Source organism: Microcaecilia unicolor, chromosome 10 (assembly GCF_901765095.1).
Source record: "Microcaecilia unicolor chromosome 10, aMicUni1.1, whole genome shotgun sequence".
NCBI classification, from domain to species: domain Eukaryota; kingdom Metazoa; phylum Chordata; class Amphibia; order Gymnophiona; family Siphonopidae; genus Microcaecilia; species Microcaecilia unicolor.
In genome coordinates this window covers 165,583,679-165,606,572 of record NC_044040.1, presented here as the reverse complement: position 1 = coordinate 165,606,572, position 22,894 = coordinate 165,583,679, and the positions used below count along the sequence as shown (strand labels likewise).

The 22,894-nt window shown below is 43.6% G+C and overlaps 1 protein-coding gene across 3 annotated transcripts in view; it reads left to right on the top strand.

Annotated features, from left to right (window-relative positions):
* FARSB (phenylalanyl-tRNA synthetase subunit beta) overlaps nucleotides 1–16,791 on the top strand; it is a 119,412-nt gene extending 102,621 nt beyond the window's left edge. For all 3 annotated transcript variants that reach the window (XM_030216610.1, XM_030216611.1, XM_030216612.1), the window contains one exon: nucleotides 16,185–16,791. In XM_030216610.1, the coding sequence (XP_030072470.1) occupies nucleotides 16,185–16,336 (152 nt within the window). In that variant the 3' untranslated portion in view covers nucleotides 16,337–16,791. The remainder of the gene's footprint in view (nucleotides 1–16,184) is intronic.
* The last annotated feature ends 6,103 nt before the right edge of the window (nucleotides 16,792–22,894 follow it).

Sequence of the window (22,894 nt, the reverse complement as noted above, 5' to 3'; positions counted from 1 at the left end):
CTGTAAGCTGTTACAGCTCCAGTATACCCATTGCAAAATAAGACAAATTCCAAATACTAAAATGAAAATAAAATGATTTTTTTTCTACCTTTGTTGTCTGGTGACTTTGTTTTTCTATCCATATTGGTCCCAGTCTCTGATTCTGCTGCTCTCTGTTCTCTTAACTCCGTTTCCAGGGCTTCCTTTCCATTTATTTCTTTACTTTCCTCCTTTCTTCTTCTTTTGTTGCCCTGCATCCATAAGTAAAAGCTGGGTCCTCCTCCATGGAATTGACTGGAGGAGGTATAACATGGATCCAGCTTTTGCCTATTTTCTCCATCCATGTGCAGTTTTTCTCCTCTCTTCCCTTTCCCTCATCTCCATCCATGCGCATCTTCTTTTTTCTTTCCTCCCCTCCATTCATGTCCAGCACTTCTCCTCTCTCTTTCCCTCCATCCATGTCCAGCATTTCTCATCTCTCTTCCCTCCTCTGTATCCATATAAAGCAATAATTATCTCTCCCCTCTCCTCCATCCAAGTCAGCATTTCTCCTCTCTCCTAGCCAACTCCTCCATCCATCCATGTCCAGCAATTCTCCTCTATCTCCTGCTCTCCTCTCCATCCATTTCTAGCATTTCTCCTCTCTCCCCTCTCATCCATGTCCAGCAATTCTTTCTTCCCTGTCCTCCCCTCCCTGTCCAGCGATTCTCCTCTCTCCCCTCCATGTCCAGCAATTCTCTCTTCCCTGTCCTCCCCTCCCCGTCCAGCGATTCTCCTCTCTCCCCTCCATGTCCAGAAATTCTATCTTCCCTGCCCTCCCCTCCATGTCCAGCAATTATCTCATCCCTGCCCTCCCATCAATGTCCAGCAATTCTCTCTCCCCTGCCCTTCCCTCCCATCCCATGTCCAGCAATTCTCTCTCCCTTGCCCTTCCCTCCCATCCCATCCTATGTCCAGCAATTCTCTCTCCCTTGCCCTTCCCTCCCATCCCATCCTATGTCCAGCAATTCTCTCTCCCTTGCCCTTCCCTCCCATCCCATGTCCAGCAATTCTCTCTCCCCTGCCCTTCCCTCCCATGTCCAGCAATTCTCTCTCTTGCCCTTCCCTCCCATGTCCAGCAATTCTCTCTCCCCTGCCCTTCCCATGTCCAGCAATTCTCTCTCCCCTGCCCTTCCCTCCCATCCCATTGATTTCCAGCAATTCTCTCTCCCCTGCCCTTCCCATGTCCAGCAATTCTCTCTCCCTTGCCCTTCCCATGTCCAGCAATTCTCTCTCCCTTGCCCTTCCCTTGTCCAGCAATTCTCTCTCCTCTGCCCTTCCCTCCCATCCCATGTCCAGCAATTCTCTCTCCCCTGCCCTTCCCTCCCATCCCATGTCCAGCAATTCTCTCTTCCCTGCCCTTCCCATGTCCAGCAATTCTCTCTCCCCTGCCCTTCCCTCCCATCCCATCCCATTGATTTCCAGCAATTCTCTCTCTCCTGCCCTTCCCTCCCATCCCATTGATTTCCAGCAATTCTCTCTCCCCTGCCCTTCCCTCCCATTGATTTTCAGCGATTCTCTCTCCCCTGCCCTCCCCTCCCATTACTTCCAGCGATTCTCCGCCTCTCTCCTGCCCTCCCATCGACGTGCAGCGATTTTTCCGTCCCTCCCCTGCCCTCACCTCTCCCATATCCAGCGATTCTTCGTCCCTCAGCGTCCTCCTTCACAGCCTGCCAGCCAGTCGGACTCAGAAGCGAACGGTGCAGGCAGCGATTGGCTGGCAGCGTCGTAGCTTCCCTCTGCATGTCCCGCCTACAACTTCCTGTTTACGCATAGGCGGGACTTGCAGAGGGAAGCTACCACGCTGCCAGCCAATCGCTGCCTGCACCGTTCGCTTCTGAGTCCGACTGGCTGGCAGGCAGTGAAGGAGGACGCTGAGGGACGAAGAATCGCTGGATATGAGAGAGGTGAGGGCAGGGGAGGGACGGAAAAATCGCTGCATGTCGATGGGAGGGCATGAGAGAGGCGGAGAATCGCTGGAAGTAATGGGAGGGGAGGGGAGGAGGAGAAAAAGGTGCCGGTACGCCGTACCGTTGCGTACCGGCACAAAAAAAGCACTGCATGGCTCAGTAAAAGGGCCCCATAATGACTTCCTTTCCTGCTATCAGTTTCTGAATCTTCAGATTGAGATGTCTTTATGGGCAAGGTAAGGGGAATAGACCAGACCGTCTTTCCACCATCTCAATACCCAAGACTATAGGCTTGATGGACTTCATCTGAACAACACTGGCACCATCCTTTGGAGCATGGTTCTTGGGACACAGCCAGCCATTCAGATTTTTCAGGATATCTACAATAAATATGCTTCAGACAGATTTGCATCCAGTGGAGGCAGTACATGCAGATTTATTTCATGCATATTCATTGTGGTTATCTTGAGAATCCGTGCTTTGGAAGTAATTGTAGCAGGGGAGAAACCCTTTAAGAAGAGTCTTCACACTTCACTCCTCCCCACAGTAGATATCCCCAAAGGCATTTATGGGCTGCAGGAACCCTTACCTAAGTTTAAAAGAAGAGTTTTATTTTACTATGAGGTTTTTCTTTTTCTAACTCTCCTTGCCCATTTGTTCCTTGTTCTTCAAGAACAGTTATATGCCTTCTTGATGGTAGGGTGGTGAGCAGGGGACAGGACTAGGTAAAATGAGTCACTGGTCATCTTCTAGTATTGCTGATGTAGAATAGTACAGAAGTTTTTTGCCTATCCTTTGATTTCAGGAGGCTGTGAACTTTGTGGGGGGGGGGGGGGGGTCTTTGTTTCTAGTAGGTTTCTTTCTTTTTCCTTCCCCCCCATACTGGAGAAACAGTACTCAAGGAGTATCCCTTCACATAGGGCTTACCCGTTGACTTCTGTCCACTTTAATCAGCTCTAAAGCAGCGCACCCCTTTGAACTTGCCCCTTCAGATGTGTGCCATGTACCACAGCGTCCTTTATCATTTTATTATAAAAGTTGGCCACTAAAGATAATGATGACCCAGTCATGCACAGGTGCTCATGGGACTGTTACACACAGACATCTGTAACACCAGATAAATAGATCTTGCATTCCTCTCATCCTCTTTACAAATTCCTAGCAGCTCCTCTGAGGCACTACACCTTCTGGTCTCTCCCCTTAAATTCTGTAATCTCCATGTTGAAGTGCTAGTACAGTGGAGGATAGTACAGTAATTTTAGAAAATGCATTTCAGACAGACTTGCTGCATCAGCAGGTTTTTCATATAGTATGCTCCTGTCCCATAGGGCTTGATTTAATAACAGGACACTTATGTGGGAATTCCTAAAAGACACATATTTTATAACTTCAACTTAGGTGCTTATATGCCTTTAGGTTTCCAGACCTTTCCCAAACAGGACAGAAATGCGATATGTATGTGAATTCTTTTTGTGTATATATGGTCCCAGAAGCCATTTTGATGCAGGAACTAGTGAGAGCTAGAGTGAGTGAGGATCGCTTCTGCCCTCGCTAGCCACTGACGAGGTAGGCTGAGGAGGGGGGCTGCAGCTGATGGTTGGGTTTGGGATGGGGGCTGCAGCTGATGGGTGGTGATCAGAGGCTGGGGCAAGGCTAGTTTTGTTTTCAGCCAAAACCGAGCTGCCAATTTTGGCTGCAGACTCAGTTTTGGCTGAAACCCAAAATCCTGGGGCCCAATATTCAGCTGGCCGGCATTAAACCTGGAACTTCAGTGCCAGGTCCAGATACTGGCATTCAATTTCCGGGTCTGCGAAGCCAACTAACATAGCTGGTTAAGTCCAATATTCAGAGTTTCGTATTATCTGCAAAGAGACAAACATTACCTGACAACTCTTTCACAATATCACATATAAAAATATTAAAAAGAACTGGATCAAGGATTGATTCACTGGTAGTGCCCTTGCAGAGTGATCTTAATTTACTACTGTCATTTGTCACCTCTCACTCAACCAGTTTGACCCAGTGAATCTCTTTAGGGCCCGTACCAAAGGGTGCTCAGTTTGAGTTCCGTGTTCAAGACCTTGCTGAAATTTAAGTTTACCACATCCAGTGCTCTAACCTGATTGAGCTGTCTGGTCATCCAGAGAATCAGAATATCTGTCAAGACCTACCGGTAGTAAAAATATTCTTCCTTGAATGCTGTAATCCGATTCCAGGAGCTGCACTGTCCTCTGTTTTTAGCAGCATTTTCATTAGTCTATTCATTTGTTATTTAATATACAGCCATTTGAAATCTGAAGAATCAACATGGCGGTGTACAAATTCCAGATAGTTAAGTGAAAAAATATAAACTTATAATAATAACAAAACAGCAACAACAAAAACTCAAAAGGGAAGGGGTAGCATGACATCAGAAACCAGCAACAATACTAATATTTAACACATAAGGGGGAGGAAGAATGAACTGAACCTGCCACTAGCCTGAATCTTCAGATGGATAGGAAGTAAGAGGAGAGCATTCAAATAACCAAATATACAAGGAAACTGTACATGAAAAATTGCACCACAAAAGAATTTACTCACCACTGAAGTAAGACTAACCGCTTATAGGTCCGAACCTCTTCCTTCCTTCTGCCTTTCTAGAGTAGAACTGAATCCACCCATTTCTAATCCTCTAGGCTCACTCCTGTCTCTAAAGAAGCATTAAAAATGTCAGAGAGTGTCACCCCAGAACATCCCTAAATTCTTTTAATACCCTCAGATATATCCCATCTAGCCTCATCGCTTTAAGTTTAACTGGCTTCTCTGAAACAGTCTACTAAAAATTTGAGATCTACCTTGCTTCCATTCATGGTGTCTGTGTTGTAAGGTCCAATTCCCAGCCTTCGGTCTCTGAACCCAGAACAGAAATCATTTAGTAATTCTGTTTTATCCTCATCAGCCTCTATATATTCCTCCCCTTCACCTTGCTACTTTTGCACTTCCTCCTGTCACCGGGAAAGAAAGTCTGTCTCCTAGCTTCCCCAGCTGTCTTTCTCTTTCTGCAATCTCTTGTAATTTATGAGTGTTAATCTCGTTTTCCTTGTTTTTTTGACTTTTTTTCGGCTGCTTCTTTTGCCTCTTATTTTATTTACTTTTTTATCAGAAAGAAAGGTTTGTTGTCTTTAAAATATCTCCTTTTTTAAACCCAGCTACACTAACCGCTGTTTCCACAGCCTCCGGCAAAGAGTTCCAGAGCTTAACTATTCATTGAGTGAAAAAGTATTTCATCCTATTTGTTTTGAAAGTATTTCCATGTGACTTCCTTGAGTGTCCCCTAGTCTTTGTACTTTTGGAACAAGTAAAAAAATTGATTACTTCTACTCGTTCTACACCACTCAGGATTTTGTAGACCTCAGTCTTATCTTCCCTCATCCAAGCTGAAGAGCCCTAACCTCTTTAGCTTTTCCTCATACGAGAGGAGTTCCATCCCCTTTATCATTTCAGTTGCTCTTCTTTGAACCTTTTCTGATTCCGCTGTATCTTTTTTGAGATACGGCGACCAGAACTGAACGCAATACTCAAGGTGCGGTTGCACCATGGAGCGATACAGAGGCATTATAGTATTTTTGGTCTTATTCATTATCCCTTTCCTAATAATTTCTAGCATCCTGTTTGCTGTTTTGGCCGCTGCTGCACACTGAGCAGAAGATTTCAGCGTATTACCTACAATGACACAAAGATCTTTTTCTTGAGTGCTGACCCCCCAAGGTGGACCCTAGTATCAGGTTACTATGATTCGGATTATTCTTTCCAATGTGCATCACCTTGCATTTGTCCACATTAAATTTCATCTGCCATTTGGATGCCCAGTCTTCCAATTTCATAAGGTCTTCCTGCAATATTTCACAGTCTGCACCTGTTTAACAATCTTGAATAGTTTTGTGTCATCTGCAAATTTAATCTCCTCACTCGTCATTCCAATTTCCATATCATTTATAAATATGTTAAATAGCACTGGTCCCAGTACAGATCCCTGTGGCACTTCACTGTTCACCCTCCTCCATTGAGAGAAATGACCATTTAACTCTACCTTCTGTTTTCTGTTGAACAGCTAATTCCTACTCCACACCTGAACCTTGCCTCCTATCTCATGACTCTTTAATTTTCTCAGGAGTTTCTTATGAGGAACTTTATTAAAAGCTTTCTGAAAATCTAGATACAGTACATCAACCAGCTCATCTTTATCGACATGTTTATTCACGTGCTCAAAGAAATGAAGCAAATTGGTGAGGCAAGACTTCCCTTGGCTAAATCCATGCTGACTCTGTCCCATTAAACCATGTTTGTCTACGTGTTCTATAATTTTATTCTTTACAATAGTTTCCACTATTTTGCCCGGCACCGCCTGTCTAATTTTTGTGGGTGATAGAACGCACAGGTGATTTTCTGTGGGTAGATTGAAGACAATAGGCAATAACATAATTTTATTTTATTTTTTATTTTTTTGTTACATTTGTACCCCGCGCTTTCCCACTCATGGCAGGCTCAATGCGGCAGGCAATGGAGGGTTAAGTGACTTGCCCAGAGTCACAAGGAGCTGACTGTGCTGCGAATCGAACTCAGTTCCCCAGGACCAAAGTCCACCACCCTAACCACTAGGCCACTAATGACCTTGTTTTATCCTAGATATGACAGGGATCCAGCTCTGTTCCCTTAGAGGCCCTTTTACTAAGCTAAGGTAAAAAGTGGCCTGCGGTAGTGTAGGCGCGTGTATTTGGCACGCGCTGGGCCAGTTTTTACCACTTCTACAAAAAAGGGCTTTTTTAAAAAATGGGGGCGGGAAAAGGGCCTGTGCTAAAAATGAAACCAGCATGTGCCCAAAACTGGCTTCAGCCCTTAACGCCACCCATTGATCTAGCGGTAAAGGCTCATGCGCTACACACGCGGTGACTGGTCGACGCACACCAAGTGCAGATTACCGTTGGAATCAGCGCACATAGGAGGAAATAAATAATTCATCCACGCGTTATGAGTGCATGCCAAATCTGAAATTACCGCCAGGAGGGTGTGCTGGCCTGGCGGTAGGCTCATTTGGGCGTGCGCTGCACATGCATAGAGCCTGCCGTGGCTTAGTAAAAGGGCCCCTTAGAGAGGTGACAAGGTCCCATTTGCACCGTGTAGAAGTGTTTAGCTAGGATAAAGAGGGATCTCTTGATTAGGGAAAAGACCTATGCTTATTGTGGAAACTGACAAGCAGGTGGCCAGTGCAAAAGAATGATCAGAAGGAAGAATTCTTCTGAACCTGTTTGTTTTGCCTTGAACTGTTTTTTGAACACCAGGCCTATGGGAAATTCCGAATCATTTGAATGATACTTGTGTATCTATTGTACGATTTGTTCACATAATGACACACTGCATTCTAAATATTCCCACCTGATATGCAGGAAGCACAACTCATCACATTTCTCTCTGATTTATGATGCTGTTATTCTTAGTCCACCACTTATGGGCCCTTAGAGTCACTGTAAGGAGTACTGTTCCCCTCCCCCCCCAATTTGGTGATTTATATGATCACTTCTAGCACCTAAAGCCTGTATATAATACTTTGTGCCATGAGAAGGACGCATCCAAGCAGTAACTGCCTTCATTTTGTTCTGATCCTTACAATATTTCTAACAATGGTATAGATGTACTGAAATCAAATAAGAAATTACATGTTTTGCCTTGTGGGGGGGGGGGGGGGGGGGGAGGAGAAGAGATATGAAGACCTGTAGGATGCTTTTACTTTCTTCCTTAAGCTGTTTTTCTAATTTTTTTTTATTCCTTTATGTAGTGCACCCAGATGTATTAGTACAATCATAGAACCTCCCTTAGGTACTGAGCAGGTTAATAATATTACTTCTTCCTGCTCTCCTACTGTGGTTTTGTTAAGGGTTAATTTGCAGGTGCCAGGTAAGCAGTGAGTTTATAGGATGTAATAAATTAGCTGTCATCTTTTTGATGTGGGAAAAGACAATGAGATGGCCATTGAACTCTAGGGATTAGATTTGCTGGCCTAAAGACTTTATCTTCTACTTGATAAACTATTTGATATCTAAATGGCTCTACAACTGAGAAAAACAAAATTTCTGTGGTATGTGTTTGAATTAGAGCATTTCAGGGCTTTGATAAATTTATTTATGAAATCACAATTGTCTGTGTGTAAAACAAAAAGAAGTTGTATTCTAGTACGTGGAGGGTAATTTTATAACAGGTTGTAATGGGCAAAAGGTACTTATTTGATAAAATACTAATGCAAATCCTGCAGAATTCACTGCTAATTGAACCAGTGTAAATTTTCACACTATTTATAAACAGTGAATTTAAATCACAGCTCCACTGTGCTCTGCCCAAAATCCATCCCCAAACACACCTACCCAATTTGCTTAAAAGCACGCACACTGTCATCACGTGCATTTTGACATGGGAGGTAATTTAATAAGAAACATTTTACCAACGTATACTGGTATGTACATGTGTGAGAGCCATATTTTTCTATGTTGTGACTACAGAAAGAGTGTAAGAATTCTGTTTGTCTTCCTGTGTTTGGCTGACAGATGACTGGTGGTGCGTTTCCAGCAAGGATATAAATAGAAATAAGATGATACCATTTTTTATTGGACTAATTGGGCTCAGTTAATTGGGAAAAAGCGAACACAGAAAAATCATCCAAGAAGCCAACAAGGGCAATACACACTATGTAGCAGTATTGACCTACGAGCCCCTATTCTCCAGTTGCAGGATCCCCTACTCCTAAGAAACCAGTATACTATGAGCTGTCTAGCAGAAATAAAATCCAATAGTTGCTTGGGAAAAACAAATAAGAGAAGTTTTATCATTTACACTAAAATAATAACAAGGGAATTTTAACATAAAGCTGGAACCAAGAGCACAAGTTAAGTAATTCCTTCCTCCTCTATTTTGATAAGAACAATCTGAACATTGCCCCTTAAGAAACTCTCATTCATGTATTGAAAGTACAATCCTTCAATATTGTTCTGGTCGAGTTCTAGAGCAAAAGTCAGTAAAAGAGTTGATCCTTCTATAATAATCTCCCAAGAGCTTTCCAGGAAGCAAGTCTGGTGTAGGCTATCTGATGAAATTTGCTTTAGTACTTCCAATCACAGCTGCTGTAACTTTTTCTTAGATGACAAGTATTGCACCCTGGCAATACGCGGTAACGTCTCAGCCGTTATCTTCAAAACTTCTAAGTACTTCCTCAACATTTCCCCTGGAAGAACCAGAGGAGATTTTGGAAAATTCAAAGGCCTAAGATTGCACTTCCCATGACTGGTTCTCTAGGTACTCCATCTTCTGATGTAACATCTCTTTGTCCTTTACCAAAGTAATTCTAAGCTTCTTAAAATGTTCCAGCTGTTCTATACTCCCAGACTTAGGTATGTGCTGCCCAATGACTTGCTCATAATTATCCATCCAACAAGAAACAGTTCTGTTCTTCATAAACTTCTTTAAAGTTAAATAAAAATAAAGTTCCAAACCTTTTAATGGCATCCCACAGAGAATCCATGATAACCACAGCTGGTTATTGCAATTCCAGGACCATAGTAGAAGCAACACATCCCATTTCTGCAGCTTGGTCAAAGCTCTCAATTGCCAATTCATGCTGTTCAAACTTACTTCTCTGCAGACTCAAGAGGGAATAAAAAAACTGGGGGAGCCCCTGAACGCAGCCTGATGTGCCAACAGTTTCTTGTCCTGCCTCAGATTGGCCTTCCAACATTGATGTCCTTCCAAATTGCAAGGGAGCTGCTGTAGGCACAGGGCTAGGTGACGCCCCCTCAACGGCTATAATAGTAAACAATGTTCGAGTGTTGAAGCTGCTCCCAACCCATCTGGATTATGCCTTCAGTACCCTGCAGTGTGGTGTGTACCAGTTGGGGGTTGGTCTGTAAAACAAAAAACAAAACCTTGGGGGTAGGCACAAACTTTCCCTTTTCTCTTTCCAGTCATTCCAACTGGAGAAGCTGCCCAGATTGTTAATTACAGAGAAGTTCAGGGCCTCACACAACCATGTCTAGCTCTGACACTCGTGCTCAAGGGTTTGTTTGGTTTGATGAGTGTTGCAATAGTACAAAAAAAAAGGTCCATTATCTGTGTTTTGGGGAGGTTGCCCTAAGAGTAGCTATTCACTGCCTGATGAACAGTCACCAAAGGCAGTGTAGATTTAGGGCAAGTCAGCCCTATGTTGTTTTTTTTTGGTTTTTTTTTTACAAAGAATCATACTTTCAACTACAGACATCATGTGCAAGTTGACAGAGAGCTGTTTTTCTTGTGGGCTTAGTGTAATTTCTTATAGTAAAGGAAATTTTCTTATTGTGAGAACAGGTGTACTCAAAACATTCCTTTTACCTTTGTACAGTGTATAGTTTGCATAGCTATAAAAAATCTTCTATTTATTCATAATATCTGCTTGACTGTTGCCGTTGGTAGGTGTGGGCATAACAATCTCATAAGTTTGTTTGTTTTTTTTTCTTTTGGAAATAGATTGAAAACAGTTCAAACAATTCTTAACACAGCAAATGTACTGAGAAGGATATCGCCCGTACATACTCCACTTGTGTGTTTTCAAAAAGAAAAGAAAAACTTTAAACCTTGGTCTTACTACCTTATCTCACAGTCAAATCCTGTCTTTGCAATGTTGCATGCCAGAGCAAGGCTCAACTTTTGTCAAGATCAACTTAAAATCAGAATGGTGACATGGAGGGGATTGAAGGAAAGGGAGACTTATTTTCCCATACTTTTTTGAATAATGCAAAAATCAGTCTAACATCTTAAGTTACCATTGGCCTGATTTCAAGCAGTTATATGTTCTCTGGCCACTGGTAAGCTTATAACTTTGCTATTGATGTATTTTTGAAAATTATATGGGTAATGCCAGAAATCTAACTGAATGGCTTGACACTATCTGTATATAATATGGGACCAGATTTGGAGCAGAGCAAGGCTGAGATTTAAAAACATCTGGATAGCAGGCCTAAACTAAATGAACAGTATCAATATACTGACCAAGTACTTATATTCACCACCTGTGCTTATTATTAATTTAAGTGTCAGCATTTAAATTAACAGGTGGTATAATTGATCCCTCCCTATCTTGAGGGTTGCTGTACTATTTTCCAGGAGAATGGTAAAGTAAAATGTAGAAGCCATGTTTTTCTGATGTTTCCTGCAAGTGGACAACAAGTAAAATTGGGAAAATCTTAATCAGTTAATCTACTAGCTGTATTGTACAGTAGAGTCTCGATTATCCGATGTAAATGGGTCTGGCCTGTTGTCAGATAACTGAAAAATCAGATAATATAGAAAACAATGTTTACTTAAAAAAATGTTTACTAATGTAACCCTGTATAGGTTAGAATATATTTTAAAATAAAAATACCTGTGGTCTGGGTCAGAAGGCAGGACTGGCAGTTGACATTGCTGTGGCTGAAAGTTGGAGGAAGATCCAGTGTTCCAAGCCTGGGCAGGATCGGGGCTGAGGAGGCTCGCAGTTGAGGGTTGCTGTGGGAGCCAAAATACCACGGCAGATCATCCCATTTCAGTTCAGGCCGGACTCCTGACCTCCTCAGCGCATGTGCAGGAAAACCGCGCATGCACAACAGAAACCCCAAGCAGGCCCAACACAGCCTGCCCCTCACACTCCCAAGGCATGCATTCAGTCAGCCTGAACTCCTTAGCTGCCGTGTCAGTGTGGCCCAACGCTGCCTGTTCACTGCGGTACTCCAGCACCCGAGCCAACCCTCAACCGCAAGCCTCTTCAGCCCCGATCCTGCCTGGGCTCGGCTGCTTTCAACTGCAGCAATATCACTGCCGGTACTGTCTCCTAACCTGGATCTGATCCTGTTGACCAGGTTGTTTGTTTGTTTACTTACTATTTATTGGTTTGTTTACTTACTATTTATTTACTTTTACTTATCTCCTTTTTGAAGGAATTCACTCAAGGCGGTGTACAGTAAGAATAAATCAAACATGAGCAATAGGCAATTACAGCAGTAAAAATATTCAATTAACAATACAAAGTATTGCTTTAAAAAACATTCTAACCTATAGGGTTACCTTAACACTACAGGGTTACGCTAACACTAATCAGCAATGAAAAAAAAATTGTAGATCAGGCAATTTGAATACAAATACAGAGCAATTACTTAAGGGGGGGGGTCTGCCTGGATGGTCAGATAATGGAGCCTATACTGTAGTTGCCATGTTAGTTCACTTGGATATTTAGATTAACTTAATATATGTGGCTTGCTTTCAAAAGTTATCTTTTCATCATCTCAGTGAAGTAGTAGTACAGTTACACTGGGTTTAAATGCACTAAAGTGGGGGAGAGAGGACCAGACTGAAATGTTGCAGATTAACACTTAAATAGCTGGTCTAGGGTGTGAGAGCCAATTTCTCTGTTAAGGATGATCAAGAAACTAACACAGGACTTAATAAAGACACTGATTATTTCACCCGTTAGCAGCTATAGCAGAGCTCCTCAAACTATGGGGATGGGAACCCCAAATGGGGTCACAAAGCCTGCATTGGGGGGGGGGGGGGTGTCAGGACCTAGGTGGGCTCTCCATAGATGCATCCTTATTCTGTACCTCCAAGAGGTCACACAATTGTTTGTGGTCGCAATCATGAAATCACAGCCACAAAAAGATTGGGAAGTACTGAGCTATAGGGTCTTTCAGTTGTAAAGTGTTATTGTCTTGTCACCTCTATCTAGGCTCCCCCTCAACTCCCCTTTTACTGAGCTGTAATGATATACACAGGCAACCTAAGGCCTAAATGACTAATATTAATACTTTGTTTCTTCACTGACCTGACTGGCTGCCAGTGATAAAATTAAGCTGAAATGGTTTGGTTACTTACAAATCAAAATATTATACATGCTGACAGTATTTTTAGAGCACATGATGTTTCATCTCGGAAAAACATATAACTATCTACCTCCCCTTTACCCTGCAGTTTTATCTATTGCATCTAGCACACAGGTGTTTTGAAGTTTAATGGCAGAAAAAAATGTAGCCAGTCAAAAACTGGATGTAGGAGGAAAGAACTCTGGGGACAGAGGCTGGGTAACACAAGCTTGTGGCTTTCAGAGCTGGGGGTGCACTTTTTTTTTTTTTTTTAAAGCATCAACTTCCGGATGTGCCATAAAATTATAGGAGTGAGTAATTATGTTTAAGCTTATCCTGACCTCAGGCCTGTAATATTACTTTAATCTTTTCTTTCTTCCTTAAAAGAGAAAAAGTAAGAAAAGAAACTGTGAAAGGTGTTGGCAACCAAGAGGATGGAGAGCTCAGAAGCTCTTTGATGATCAATTAGCCTGAAAATGTGTTAAAGACTAGGTAGCACACTGGATTACTGGCCAAAGAATTACCCCCAAGGTCATCAGAGTGACCTCTACTGTCTGCTCACTGAAAGACAATTATAGATTTTTTTTTCAGGAGATGCTACAAAAGCTTTAATTAAGGGAATTATTTACACCCCACTGAGTTTTAAAACTTAAATTCTTATTCGGCCTATGAGATGTGGCTTTTGTCCAGTACTTTCATGTTGTATTTCAGCTGAGACATCACTAGGTTTAGCAACCTCTTTTCTGTGGAGAGACATGGTCATGTAATTGTAGGCCTCCTGTCTCCTCCCCACCTCCTTTTTATCATCATTGTGTGATAAAGCAACAGCATGGTTTTCTGCGAATCTGGTTGAGCTCTCACAATAGGTTTTGTAATGATAGATTCAGAATAGTCTATTCATGTATACATCCTATTTTCACGTGATATTTTTTTCAGTGGGTGTGGGGACTGGGCAGGGGTGTGCTGGCAAATTTTTAACAATGGGCTCTCTCTCCGGGCATAGCCGGCCCTGAAATTTGGGGGGAGGGGGGAATACATGCCTCTCTCTCCCCTCCCTTGTGCGGGCATGCTAGGCATGCCTTTGCCGAGCCCCACCAGCCAATACATGGACTGTCACCATTCTCTGCTGCTTGTTTCTGGCTCTGAGCAGCATGATGGAACCTTCTTGCGCTTGCATGAAAAGTCCCAGCCTGATGCTGAGTCAGAAACAAGGAGCAGGGAGCAGCAGCAGTCTATTTACTTGACTGGTGGGGCCAGCATCACTGCCAGCAAAGTAAAAGAGAATTCAGGAGGGGGCCCAAGCCCACATTTTGGGAGTCAGTTGTTAAAGTAACCATGGGGAGGCCTACTTTAACAACCGGCTCCCAAAATTCTTAAAAACTTAACAAACGGCTCTCACGAGCCCGTGAGAGCCCGCTCCAGCACACCACTGGGACTGGGCCTGAGGGGAGCGGGCTGAATAGAGTTGTTGCTAGGAAACTTACCCATCATACCCAGTAGGTGTAAGTTGGCTTGCTTTTTTTTTTTTTTTTTTTTTTTTTACCCTCTGCTACTAGAAGATAAGCTCTGTCCTGCAGGCAAGTTAAACACCTAATACTAAAGGATCAGTGCCCAGTCATAAGAGATGCATGTCTACTGAATGCCACTGATCAAAAGGATCAACTGGAACTTGTAAAGGCACTGTTTTCCTGTCTAGTTTTAGGTACTGAGGTCATATAATGGTGGTTTGCTGAAACAACACTTCCTAAAGTCTCCAATGATCTATTCCTAGCTAAATCCAAAGGGCTCTATTCTATCCTCCTCCTTCTCGATCTTTCTTACTAAGTAAAGCAACTGTTGCTTTACTTAGTAAGAAATTGGTTATACAAGTTCTCACAAATACTAATTAGCAGGAATAAATATCTTTAAAAGACTAACACAACACATAGTGAACCACAAAAAAACAAGCCAAAAAATTCTGAAACACTAATTCTTATTCAGAGATATTTTAGTTAATAACTGCATCTGCTTGCTTCAGCTCATTTTATACACACACACTTTAGACAGGCAGACCAAGAGGCTATCTGCATGTACTTCTGTGCCGCATGCTCCCTATATCTAGGTCATGTGTTGTTCATGGGTGATCGTCATACGTGATTTGGAGGGGCATTTTCAAAAGAAATGTCCAACTTGCGTTTTGGACGTCCTTGCAAAACAGTTTATTATTCTATTTTACAAGTATTGTAAATGTTATTCTCCTCCCTAGATTGTGGCCAATATGTGGCAGAACTTTTCATTTACCTTCACCTTCAGAATAACTACTTGTTTCTGTTGGTCAGCGGTAACCTCATGATTCCTGAGGCAATCGAGAACAACCCAGGGTGCCAGGCCTAGAAATCATAAATGAAAATAATTCCTCACTTACTGTATATTTACTTCCTACAAATATATAGTGCTATAAAGTGGTATTATAGAAGCTTAGAAGAGCAGATAAGAGCCATATAGTCTGCCCAGTCTTGTTCAATTTGTGGTGGTTATTTTCCCTTTATCGGAATGCTCCATTTGTGTTTATCCCATACACACTGGAATTTGGCTGCTATTTTGGCCCTTATCTCGGAGAGGGCAGGAGCTGACAGGCCTTGAACATGCGCAGATGCTCAAGGCCCTGTACCAGCTTAGCACATAACTTTGTCAGCATCAGCTCTAGGAGGTAGGAACTGGAACTCAAATGCTGGTAACTGTGAGGGATGGAGGAAGAAATGCCAGTAACTGCAGGGGAGGTGAAGAAATTCTGGTTGGGGGGGGGGGGGGAGTAGAAAGAGAGACTTGAATATAAACAGAGATCCCGATTTTGGGGCTTTTTGGTGGAGACGACCAAAACTCTGTTTCTTTGACTATATACAGTATATCATGTGACAGCAAAATATAAATTAACTTAACAGTACAATGTTATAATTACCAATGAAAATAATATAGATAAAATTAACAGTAGGTGACTAAGAACATGTGCCTTTGCAGTACATTTTTAACACATCAACTACAAACTTCTAACCTCCTCTAATCCCACCATATTAATTCTGCTTTTACTACTTCCAACTCTGACACTTTTGTACAGAAGGCCAGTAAAGCCTAGTCAAGGGGAGTAAGCATTCGCTAATTTTCTAAACTAATTAGAAAGCAGTTGTAGCACTGACACACATGTAATTAACACCAGCATTTAAGTTATTATGGTCAATGCTGTTGCTGAAAATTCAGTGCATAGTACTGTGATAATCTACAGTTCTTTCCTAGTGTGAGAAATCAGTACCTTCATATTTTAAATGGCTCTGTTTTGTTTATTTTATACTATTTTCACAAACATTACTTTTTCTCCTGCTTTTCTTTTCAGACCCCCGTTTCTTCCCAGGGAGATGTGCTGAGGTCACTTCCAGGGGTCAAAGTGTTGGAAAGCTTGGTGTCCTTCACCCTGATGTCATTACCAAATTTGAGCTGACCATGCCGTGCTCTACCCTGGAGATTAACATTGAGCCATTTCTGTAAAGATCTGCCTGTATGATGGTCCACCTCTCCTCTCCCCAACAGCTCTGTCTCTTGCTCGTCTTCTGACAAGAAAAAGTCAGCCTGTACTTAAATATTTAATAAAGAAGAGAAACTGTCTGGCTCCATTGGGTAGATATGTTCCTTCCACCTCAATTATAGGTCATTCTGTAAAATGTAGGAATTCAGTATCGGGGGACGGCACATATCATTGCTTTGTAAGGTCTCATTGTTAAGGATAAGCCTGATGTGTTATAACAGAAATGTAATAACAGGTCACATGATAAAGGCTCAAAATAATAAAGATGTTCCAAAGCCATCGCCATCTCATGCTGTAACTCATTCCATGTGTATAACAGACATCTCACTCTGTTCTTCTTTGGATGAAACATGATAATTGATTTGGACAAATGGCAAATGAATGTGAGCATAACTCAGTAAAGAGTCTTAATTTTCATGCCATATGTCTGTTGTGTACATTCTTAGAAACAGAAATAAAAATACTTGTTTTCCACAATGAGTTTGACACCCCTTCTCCCCACCCCAACCATGTTTCCTGCATTGATTTTTACATTGCCTAACCCTTTCTTCTCCTAAGGGAATATTTTTAAGTCTGAGAAAGCTGGTCTGTGATTAGATGAAACCAGATCTGTCCTGTGACTATAGTCTGAGATCATCGCAGTGGGCCTTGTTCATCATTTTTATGATATAATAAAATATGGATTAAATTTCATAATTACTCTTTAAGATACCAAGACGCGTATTTTCAAAGCACTTAGGCTTACAAAGTTACACAGGCTACAAGGAGGGGCATTTTCAATATTTATTTATTTTATTTATTTGTTACATTTGTATCCCACCTTTTCCTACTTATTAGTGTCCCAGTTGGCTCCAATCCGTCTGTTTCAGCTCGTTCCAGTCCTACTGTTCCAGTCCATCCTTCTGTCCATCTGTTCCAGCTTGTCTCCAGTCCTTTATCCAGCCTGTTCCAGTTCCATCGCATCCACCCCAGCCTACCTGCATGCCTGCCTGCCAACCAGCAACCAACCTGCATGCTGTCAGTCCATCAATTTGCTTGCTGATCAGCAACCAACCTGCCTGCCTGCCTGCTTGCCAGACCATCAACTTGCCTATTTATCAACCCATCAACTACCTGTCTGCCATCTAGCCTGCTCAACCACCTAACTGCCTCCCCGCCTGCCTTCAAGCTTGCACAACTACCTAACTGCCGATCCACCTGCCTACCAGCTCACCTATCACCTGCCTGCCTCCCTGACCATGGCCCCTATACACATTCTCTTCATTGCCCTGTCCCTTCCTAATCTTTTCTCCCTCCCCCCACCACTGTCCACCGCATGTGTTCATTGCCCATCCATGTCCTCTCCTGTCTTACTACTGCATTACCCTACCCACCCCCGTCCCTCACCACCTCATCATCTCTCCTATCCCCCCTCCCTCCTAGCTCTCAACCTTCAACACTTCCTTCCTGCCATTAGCCCATCTCCATTCCTACTAAGCTCATCCCGTCTTCGTCGCCCTACCTCCCCCACCCTCTTCCGCTCTCTCTTGCTCCTTCTTCTACTATCCGCCAGAGACATCAATCCCAATCCAGGCCCCCCACACGTGCCCTCATCTTATCCATGCAAACACTTCCGAGATATCTCCAATCTCATTTCTGTTCCCCTCCTTCCCCCTTCTTCCCTCCCCTTCTCGTGCGCCCTGTGGAATGGCCGCTCCGTGTGCAACAAACTTTCCTTCACCCACGATCTCTTCATCTCCCGCTCCCTTCATCTGCTCGCCCTAACTGAAACCTGGCTCACCCCCGATGACTCGGCCTCAGTCGTGGCCCTATGCCATGGAGGTTATCTTTTCTCCCACACTCCCCGCACAGTCGGTTGTGGAGGAGGTGTCAGGTTACTACTCTCACCCGCCTGTAGTTTTCAACCCCTCCTTCTACCACAATCTCACTGCTTCTCATCCTTTGAAGTTCACTCCATCCGTCTATTCTACCTGCTGCCACTCAGAGTTGCAGTCATTTACCGCCCCCCTGATAAATCTCTCTCTTCCTTCCTCACTGACTTCGATGCCTGGCTTTCTGTTTTTCTTGATCCCTCATCTCCATCCCTCATTCTCGGAGACTTTAACATACACACTGATGACCCATCTGACTCTCACGCTTCTCAGTTCCTCACTCTAACATCGTCCTTCAACCTCCAGCTGTGCTCCACCACCCCTACTCACCAGAATGGCCATTGTCTTGACCTCATCCTCTCCTTTTCCGGCTCACCCTCCAATTTCCACGCCTCAGCTCTTCCTCTCTGATCATCACCTGATCACCTTCACACTTCTTCACCCCCCCTCAGCCCCACCCAACATTAACCACTACTTCCAGGAATCTCCAGGCTATTGACCCTCCCACCTTATCCTCTAGTATTTCTAATCTCCCCTCCATCATGTCCTCCGCGTCTATCAATGAGGCTGTCTCCGCTTACAATGCCACTCTCTCCTCTGCTCTGGACACTCTCGCACCATCCATCTCCCGTCCCACTAGGCATACTAATCCCCAGCCCTGGTTGACCCCTTGCATCCGTTACCTTCGCTTCTGCGCCCAATCTGCTGAAGGCCTCTGGAGGAAATCTCACACCTATTCAGATTTCCTTCATTACAAATTCATGCTATCCTCCTTCCAGTCCTCCCTATTCCTTGCCAAACAGGACTACTACACCCAATTGACCAATTCTCTCAGCTCCAACCCTCGTCGTCTCTTCGCCACCCTTAACTCCCTCCTCAATGTGCCCTCTGCTCCCACCCCCCCCCCCCCCTTCACTCTCTTCTCAAACACTGGCTGACTATTTCTGCGACAAGGTGCAAAAGATCAACCTTGAATTCACTACCAAGCCACCTCCTCCTTTTCACCCTTCAACCCTCTCCCTCAACAAACCAACCAACCAACTCTTTCTCCTCCTTTCCTGATATCACGGAGGAGGAAACCGCCCGCCTTCTTTCCTCCTCGAAATGCACAACTTGTTCCTCTGATCCCATCCCCACCAACTTACTTAACACCATCTCTCATACTGTCACCCCTCCATCTGTCATATCCTCAACCTCTCTCTCCACTGCAACTGTCCCTGACACCTTCAAGCACGCTGTAGTCACACCTCTCCTCAAAAAACCATCACTTGACCCTACCTGTCCCTCCAACTACCGCCCCATCTCCCTCCTATCCTTCCTCTCCAAAATACTTGAGTGTGCCGTTCACAGCCGCTGCCTTGATTTTCTCTCCTCTCAGGCCATCCTCGATCCACTTCAATCCGGTTTTCGCCCTCTACACTCAACAGAAACAGCACTCTCTAAAGTCTGTAATGACCTGTTCCTTGCCAAATCCAGAAGCCACTACTCCATCCTCATCGATCTATCCGCCGCTTTTGACACTGTCAATCATGATTTACTTCTTGCCACACTGTCCTCATTTGGGTTCCAGGTCTCTGTCCTCTCCTGGTTCTCCTATCTCTCCCACCGCACCTTCAGAGTACACTCTCATGGATCCTCCTCCACCCCCATCCCACTCTCTGTTGGAGTTCCCCAGGGATCTGTCCTTGGACCCCTTCTTTTTTCAATCTACACCTCTATCCTGGGCTCACTGATCTCATCTCATGGTTTCCAGTATCATCTTTATGCTGATGACACCCAGCTTTATCTCTCCACACCAGACATCACTGTGGAGACCCAGGCCAAGGTATTGGCCTGCTTATCCGACATTGCTGCATGGATGTCCAACCGCCACCTGAAACTGAACATGGCCAAGACCGAGCTCATCGTCTTTCCACCAAAACACATTTCTCCTCTTCATCCGCACTCGATCTCAGTTGATAACACCCTCATCCGCCTCCTCTCATCTGCCCGCAACCTCGGAGCCATCTTAGACTCCTCCCTCTCCTCTGCGCATATCCAGCAGACAGCCAAGACCTGTCACTTCTTCCTCTTAAACATCAGCAAAATTCGCCTTTTCCTCTCTGAGCACACCACCTGAACTCTCATCCACGCTCTCATTACCTCTCGCCTTGGCTACTGCAACCTACGCCTTACTGGCCTCCCACTTAACCATCTATCCCCCCTTCAATCCGTTGAGAACTCTGCTGCAAGTCTTATATTCCGCCTGAACCGATATATTCATATCACCCCTCTCCTCAGGTCACTTCACTGGCTTCCGATCAGATACCGCATACAGTTCAAGCTTCTCCTTCTTACCTTCAAATGCACTCAGTCTGCAGCCCCTCATTACCTCTCTACCCTCATCTCTCCTACGTCCCCGCCCGAAACCTCCGCTCACAGGACAAATCCCTCCTCTCAGTACCCTTCTCCACCGCCAACTCCAGACTCCGCCCATTCTGCCTCGCCTCACCCTATGCTTGGAATAAACTTCCTGAGCCCCTACGCCAAGCCCCCTCCCTACCAATCTTCAAATCCTTGCTCAAAGCCCACCTCTTCAATGTTGCGTTCGGCACCTAACCTTTGTACCTTTCAGGAAACCTAGACTGCCCCTACTTGACTGACTGTACATTTGTCCATTAGATTGTAAGCTCTTTGAGCAGGGACTGTCCTTCTATGTTAAATTGTACAGCGCTGTGTAACCCTAGTAGCGCTTTAGAAATGTTAAATAGTAGTAGTAGTAAATTAGTAGGCTCAAAGTGGCTTACATAATCCCAGAGAGGTGGTTACAAACTCCGGTGTGAACAAATACAGTATAGGGGTACTATTACAGTAGCAAATACTGTAAAGAAGTATCGGTAAATAGGTTGGGGTGATTCAGACAAAATGTTAGGGTGTGATCATGTGTCGGGGTTGAAAACTGTCTGTTTCCTGATTAAAATGCTTATTTCATTCGGTTTTTAGGTTTTTTTTTCGGAATTCTAGATAATGTTTAAGTTGGACTTTGGATGTTTTGCATTAAATGTCGCCATTCCAAATAGCAAAAGTAACCATTTTTGAAAAAAGAAAAAAAAGTCCATCTTTTTTTCAAAAATACCATTTTGAGCAAGGTTTTGTGGTTTGTGCATTTATCTTTTTAGGCAATTTAAAAAAAAAAATGCACAAGTTAAAAACGCACAAAATCAAGCCATTGGGATGTAGGAGCGGGCCAGCATTTTTAGCAGACTGATCCCCCAGACATCCCAGGAGAGCAATGGGGCACTCTAGGGGGGGCACTGCTGTGCACATCATATAAATGCTGCCAGGTACGCATCTCACCATTGCTCCATCTTGTCTGCTGAGCCCTCCAAAACCCACTACCCCCAACTGTCCACCTATATGGTTACAGTGGGTTTTTAGTGAGTTTTGGAAGGCTCACGGTTTATACCGCAAGTGTAACGGGGGGAGGCATGGGCCTGGGTCCACCTGTCTACAATTCACTACACCCACCTCTAGATTACTCCAGGGACTTGCATTCTGCTCTAATGGACCTGGCTATAGCATCTGAGGCTGTCATAGAAGCTGGTGAGTACAATTTTTATTCACATTGGGGTGGGAGGGGTCAGTGATCACTGGGGGCAATGGGGGGGGGGGGGGTCATCCCTGAATCCCTCCAGTGGTTATCTGGTCATTTAGGTCACGTTTTTGAGTCTTCTTCATTAGAAAAACAGGTCTAGACTAAAATGAAGTTTTCACCGTAGATGTTTTGGTTTTGTTCTATTATGGCTGTAGAATGTCCAAATGTTAGGCATGCCCCCTTGTGATTTAGATGCACTGCAGGCTAATTGCATAGATAAACATCTCACAACTATACACCTTGCAAACTATCAATGTTGCTCACAGTCTCTCAAAAGAGTTCAGATATCCGGTACTATTTCATTCAGTTAATGAGAAGTACCGCGCCGCTCAGCCGCTGTTTAACTAGATTTCTGTACTGCTGCTGGCGGGCGGGTGGGTATCCTCATGAGTCTGTAAAAAAACCTAATACGAAAATAAACTGACTCCAACTCATAACATTCAAAACAGCTGATGTTTTCTATTGAAAATTGGAGAAAAGCCCTCAGAAACTAAAGGCGAAACGTCTCTGGTTTTAAACACCGTCACAGTGAATTTATGTGTACAGCGTTTGATTTTGATCACTGGGCTTAAAAATTTCAATAACTTTTGTAGAAAAAAATTTTTTTGTGATGCTTTTAAATTGTGATTAAAGTGCTAATTTTCAATTAAAAAGTGCAAAAACTTCTCTCAAAACTGAAATTCTCTTTTAGTTAAATCACACTTATAACTGGTAATGATAGAGGAAGCACTTTTCTTATTGTCTTATCCAGCACAGACTCAAGTTTGACGGGGCCACCGTTTCACCCATCAAAAAGGCTTCTTCAGTAACAGGTGCTGAATAGCAATGCAAGATCTATTCTGGTTCACTTGATTTCAGTTGTAAAGGTAATGTCTCAAAATGTCCGTCCCATACCATGAAAATGTTGTCTATATATCTATACCATTTAATTATGTTGTGCCCCCAGGGGTTATTCTTGATCCATTTGTTTTCAAAGTGAACCATATACAGGTTAGCGACCGAAGGGGCGCATGCCG